The sequence below is a fragment of the Phalacrocorax carbo genome, chromosome 5 (assembly GCF_963921805.1).
Source record: "Phalacrocorax carbo chromosome 5, bPhaCar2.1, whole genome shotgun sequence".
NCBI lineage: Eukaryota > Metazoa > Chordata > Aves > Suliformes > Phalacrocoracidae > Phalacrocorax > Phalacrocorax carbo.
The window spans coordinates 71,297,886-71,304,088 of record NC_087517.1 but is presented as its reverse complement, the minus strand read 5'-3'; the positions used below and the strand labels follow the sequence as shown (position 1 = coordinate 71,304,088).

At 60.5% G+C, this 6,203-nt stretch overlaps 1 protein-coding gene across 1 annotated transcript; it reads left to right on the top strand.

Annotated features, from left to right (window-relative positions):
* The first annotated feature begins 1,186 nt into the window (after window positions 1–1,186).
* LOC104045519 (prolactin-releasing peptide receptor-like) lies at window positions 1,187–5,511 on the top strand. Its single transcript, XM_064453122.1, has 2 exons — window positions 1,187–1,231; window positions 2,163–5,511. Exon 2 carries the CDS (start codon window positions 2,199–2,201, stop codon window positions 3,288–3,290), a length of 1,092 nt encoding a protein of 363 aa, XP_064309192.1. The 5' UTR covers window positions 1,187–1,231; window positions 2,163–2,198; the 3' UTR covers window positions 3,291–5,511.
* The last annotated feature ends 692 nt before the right edge of the window (window positions 5,512–6,203 follow it).

The following is a 6,203-nucleotide window of genomic DNA, read 5'->3' as shown; positions in this document are numbered from 1 at the left end:
TTTCCCCCGAGCTCTTAAAAATGTCAATACTGATGTTACCTTGAAAGTAAATTGCCTGTTGATTGAAAAGGTCCCGTATTTCGGGAGTGCCGCCATGCCGATCCCGCAGGCACCGAGGTTCTTGAGTGTGTCTCTGATAAAAGGTGACCCGAGGTATTCCTGGAAAAACAGGAAAAGCTGGTGGTTTGGAGGAGAGAAAAGCAGTCGCGTGATGCCTGGCCCTGGCTCCCGCTTGCATTTGGGGCAATTCTGCTTAATTTCCCGGCTGGGGATAAAAGCGAGGCTGGGGGATCGGCCGGATGCGGGGGGCACCCGGCGCCTTTTGGGTCGGTGGTACGGGTGCTGCTCCCGGCAGGCTGGGGTCCTGGCCTGGCTTGTTTTTTTTTTCTCCACCAGGAAATAAATTGCAAAATGGGATTTTTATTCCCCTCCCTCCCCCCCCACGTGGCTGCTGGCTGGATGCTGTTCCCCGCTGCCCCTCGTGTCGCTGCCTCTGCGCCTGGCCCTTGCTGGCTCGTTGGCTGGAGCCACTTGTTTTGGGGACAGGCTGGCTCACGCCAGGGGTTCAGCTCCGTGGGGCACACGCTGTACCCCACACCTCTGCCCCACACCACTGGTGGTTGGCTGGTGGCCCCCGGTGGCTGGGCCACGCTCACCCCATGGTGGGTGCCCATCCGCTCCATGGCTGGACCACCCTCACCCTCACCCCACCCTTGCCCCACGGCTGGGCCACGAGCACCCTGTGGTTGGGTGCCCGTTGCCTACAGCTGGGCTATCCTTGCCCCACGGCTGCCTGCACCCCACGGCTACCTGCACCCCACCCTCCCTGCACACCCCGCCCCCCGACGGGGCGGCCGCTGGCGGTTCCCGGAGCTCGGCGCGGTCCCGACGCCGCCCCCCCGGCCCCTCCCGTGGGGGGTCCCCCGGAGCCGGCCCCGAGGGCGGGTGGGGGCTCCCGGAGCAGCCCCGGAGCCCCCCGGCCTTGGGCAGCGCCGCCGGCCCCGGGGCTCCCCCCGCGAAGCCGGGGGGTGGGGGCTGTGCGCGTCCCCGCCGTGCCTGGAACATCGGGCCCCGCGGGCGGGAGCCTCCTCTTCCTCCGCCGCTTAAAAAGCTCGGGTTCGGAGCGAAAAAAATAAACCCACCAAAAAAACACCAAAACCCCCCTAAAAAAAAACCCAGAAAAAGCCGAGCCAGGGCGAACGCGAGGCTTGCGGCTGCCGGAGCTCTGCCGGTGAGTAGCGCCGGGCGGGGAACGGCGGGGCAGGGGCGGGCAGCGACCCCCGACCCCCGCCCCGGGGCAGGTGGGGGCGCGGCGGGGCCGCCCCCAGCGAGCCCCCGTTTGGGCCGGGCCCCCCGGACCCCCCGGACCCCCCGGACCCCCTCATGCCGCTCGGCGGCGGGGACGCAGAGGGCGCGGGTCCTGCAGGGGGTGAAATGGCAGCTGTGGCAGGGCGGGCCCCGAGGGGAGGGTCCTGCGGCACCGTCCCGCCGTTCCCTCCACTTTCCGCTGGAATATGCTCGACCTTGGGCTGCTCTAAGTAGTGCCGTGGGGGCGCCCCGGGAGCCCCGCGCCCCCTCCCGCCGCCCTCGCTGCCGGGGGGGGTGGGGGGCCGGAGGAGGGCACCCGGCACGGCCGGGCTCCGCGGGTGGCGGGGGGGTAACCGGCGGGGTGAGCCGAGCCCGTGGGCCGGGGGAACGGGGGGGCGGGCTGGGACGGAGAGGGGCGGGATGGGGACGAGCCTTGCACCGAGCCGGGCGGCCGCGGGGCTCCCGCTGCCAGGGACAAAACGAGACGCGAAAAAACCTCAGGAGTGCCTTTTATTCGTGCTTTATGTCAGCACAGCTGCCGGCTTCCCTTCCACGGGGCGTCCCGAGCTGCTTTCCCTGCCGCGCTGCTCCGAACCGGCAGCTCCCGCAGCTCCGCGCCCGGCTGGTTAACCATTTCGGAGCCAGGCTCCCCGCTTTCCCCGTCGGGAAGCGCCGCCGCCGCCGCCACGGGGCACGTTCGCTCTCGCAGCATCGTTCGAGCCAGCCGGTGCATCACCGCGGGGCTGTGCGAGAGGACCTAGGCGCTGGGGGCGGGCTCTTCTGCCCAGGAGTACAACCGAAGCACGGTTCTCTCCCCTTCGGGGCTAACGGTCTCACCTCTGCTTGACTTCAAGGCGCGGAGAAGCAGCGTCGGCCGCAGGAGAGACAGCATGGCTCACAGTCAGCTGCCCAACGACTCCTGGCAGAACGGCTCAGCCCCTCTCTTCACCGGCCTGGACCTCCTCCTGGAGCTGAAGCCCCTCTTCATCCCGCTCTACGCCACGCTGGTGGCAGTGGCGTGCACGGGGAACCTCTTCCTCATCCTCCTCATCGCTCTCACCAAGAAGCTGCACTGCACCACCAATTTCCTGATCGGCAACCTGGCGGCGGCCGACTTCATCATGTGCCTCGCCTGCGTCCCCCTCACCGTCTCCTACGCCTTCGAGGTGCGGGGCTGGCTCTTTGGCATGTTCATGTGCTACTTTGTCACCTTGATGCAGGCCACCACCGTCTTCGTCTCGGTGCTGTCCCTCACCGCCATCGCCATCGACCGGTACGTCGTGGTGGCGTACCCTATTCGCAGGAGGATAAGCCGCAGGTCCTGCATCTGCCTCGTGGCCTGCATTTGGTTACTCTCCATCATGGCCTCCGTCCCCACGTCGCTGCACACCCACTATTTGGATCTCAACGCCATCGGCCACGACATGATCATCTGCGAAGAGTTTTGGAAGCACGAAGAGAGAGAGCGGCTGCTGTACTCGTGCTTGATGCTCCTCCTGTCCTACATGCTCCCGCTTTTGGCGGTATCGGTCTCCTTCTGTGCCATCACCTACCACTTGCGGAGGAGGAGCGTCCCTGGTGCTGCCTATCCCTGCCAAGACAAATGGACCAAGACGAAGCAGAAGACCTTCCGGGTGCTCACCGTCTCGGTGGTGTGCTTTGCTATCTGCTGGCTGCCCCTCCAGGTGGTCAACTTCATCAGAGACATCGACGAGGAGTTCACCATCCTGGACAAGAGGTACGTCAATGTAATCCAGGTCTCATGCCACCTGATTGCCATGAGCTCTGCCTGCTACAACCCTTTCATCTATGCCTCCCTCCACAACAAGTTCTGGTTCCACCTCAGCAGCTGCTTCTACCGCAAGAAGACGAGCTCCAGCGTTACGTCCTGCAAGGCTTCTCGATTCAACACCTGCTCCACCCTGGCGGACGCTCCTACCGCGATCTCGGATAAGATAGCTTTGCAAAACAGATTCTCTTAACTGAAGGACCCCAGGAGGTCGGTTTTGCTTTCGGACCTGTTTTGCACTTTGCTTTGGACTGGACATAGGAGCTGGTCGCTGGTCGTGGTGGTACGTTGCTGTTCCCAGAAGTCTCTCGTGCTTGGCAAAGCGAGCGAGCGCCAGGGAACAGAGGGATGTGCTTTGCGTCCTCGAGGAGAAGCTCTTCTGAGCAGCTCGAGGATGTTTTGTTCTTTGGGGAAAACAAACCAGTGAGACAACAAACACCGCAGCCAGGCAAAGGCAGAGTACCTCGGAGCAGGACGGACCTGCTGGCCCACGCACGGGCATGCCGGAGCGGCGGGAGGTGTTTCCACCTGACCCACTTTGAGAGGGAGCCAGAAAAACGTGAGTGTCCATGAAACAGCACTTGCGTGGCTTGTTGAGGCAGGACGACGATGAGTCCCCAGACTAATGACCGGACACACAACTGGCCTGGCGTAGCTCTCCTTAAGCCTCAGTTTTCAGAAATGCCTCTCCATCAGCATGGCCACAGTGTGCCGCTGCCTCTGCGCTTGCTCTGTGTGCCGAGGAGCAAGGCCCGAGCCGTACCCCTGCAAGCGCTGGGGCGCGCAGCGAGCGCCGCGTGGTGGGGCAGGAAAGCGGGGGTTGCCCGGGCCAAGCAAGTTTCCCCTCGGGCTTTTACAGACCCTATCTCACATCGTGGCTGGGTATGGGACCCATGTCTGGAATCATGGCTGGGTAAGGGTATATGTGCTATATCTCAAATGATGACTGGTTAGGGGGAACACACCCTAAATCTAGGACCATGGCTGGGTGTAGAGCACATACCCTACATCTCACACCACAGCTGGGCAGGGGCTATGTACCCTGTATCTCCACTCATGGCTGGGTATAGAGGGTGGCCGGTGCTGTATTCGGAGCACAAAGGCTTCTCCCCACAATTTATTTAGGAGGCGGGTCAGCTCCTAAGCAAGACAAACACACATCGGATGCATTTGAGAAACAATTTGGAGTGTGTACATCTTCATTTTGTAGGATAAAGATTGTTCCTAAGCAACAGACAGCATTTTCTGCCTCTGGAAGAACTCAGGCTGTCACAGGTAGCACTTAAATCCCTGTGCATTTTTTGGTTTAAATGGTGGTTCATTGGTGCAAGACAATATACGTTCTGAAATGTGCATTCTTCAGTCGGAGACCGTGTGGGAGCACGAGACCGAGCGGGAGCACGCGGCCGCTGAAAGCAGTCGGCTCGTTTTGAATGGAGGCAACTTCCATAACCTGCTTGACTTTCTGGATAAGCCGCCTCTGGAAGCAGGCTGGAGGGTCCCCATTTCTCCAGCCGCTAGCTCGCAGCCAAACAAGGCAGACGTAGCCAGGCACATCAGAGGAATTATTGCTGTTCTCCGTAGCCAAGTAGGGCTCAAGGGGATGGGGCACCCGGGAAGATCTCAAGTGATGTGTTTGCTGGGGAAGATGTCTTGCTCTCTGCTCTCAGGGTAGTTTAAGATTGTATGTGTCCATGTTCAAGCTCCTTGGGTGGAGGTAGGAATCCTCCTGATGGCCCGCTCTAACCCAGCAACTGTGGGATAAAGGGTGGGTTTGCTTGTCGGATGCTGCTTGGTGTCTCTAGACGCCTGGTGCATCTGTGGCCCGTCAGCCAGCTCCCTGCAAGCGGCACACCAAGGAGGCACCGTCTCCCTGCACGGAGATCCCCAACTCGGTTTTAACCTCTTGATCTCCCAGGAGGGACCTCTGGGGACAGCCCACAGGGACCAGCATCACCGTAAGCACTGAGTCTCAGGGTCACAACAGCTGCTGGCCACCCAAGGCCATGCCTTTGATTCGCCACCTACTGCTGCACTCCGTGGGGCCGAGCCACGTACCTCCCACCGCTCTTCGTGCCCGGGGACAAGACTTTAAAGCCCCCGGGTGGCACATCCTCACCACCACATGACAGCTCTCCGTGGCGCTGGCCATCACTCATGCTTTCAGAGGTCAGCGTGGCATCCTCTGGTGCAAACACAGCTGGTCAGACCCTAACAGGATCCCTAATCTGCTCTTGTTACGCCCAGGGATGAGCTGCTGCCCGCTCGCCTTCCTGCTGAGACCTTTATGGTGGTCCAGAAGGACCTTCTGTGGTGCAACCAGTGGAGACGGGGGCCCATCAGATGCAAACTGATGCGGATGCTTGTGACCTCCGTTGCGTACCCGCGAAGCAGCTAACTCTGCTTCTCGCAGCTAACTCTGCTTCTCGCAGCTAACTCTGCTTCTCGCAGCTATCTCTGCTTCTCGCAGCTAACTCTGCTTCTCGCAGCTATCTCTGCTTCTCGCAGCTAACTCTGCTTCTCGCAGCTATCTCTGCTTCTCGCAGCTAACTCTGCTTCTCGCAGCTAACTCTGCTTCTCGCAGCTATCTCTGCTTCTCGCAGCTTTCTCGTGACCACGCCGGCTGGACTGCTCGTCCTGGATGAGCAAAGCAAACCAGAAGGTGCACTGCTTGTCCTTCCTCTAATAAAGGCTTAAAAAGCTCAGGCTGTGTGTTTGTATTGATTCGAATCCAACAAAAATAAGCTATCCTTGACTGCAGATTAATCACATCCCAGGAAGCCAGTCTATCTGGACACGTTTATCTCTGTCACCGTCACCGGTGGTGACAGATCCTTGGGGGTCAGTCTGAGATCAGGGCTGGAGAAATGAGTCTGGCTCAGGTTTTGGGAGAGCTCTGTAAAGCAGCAGCTCGGGCTGGAGAGAAAAGGTTGGACATGCATTTTTTTTAACAGGGTAATGACTCAAGACGTGCTTTCATTCACTTTGATTTCTCACGACAGCGCTGCAGATACCCCGTATCTGTCTCTCTGAAGGCTGCAAGAGCAAATAATTGGTCTCTGGGGCGAGGACAGTCCCTGAGCCGCTGCCGTCTCGCTGCCCGGTC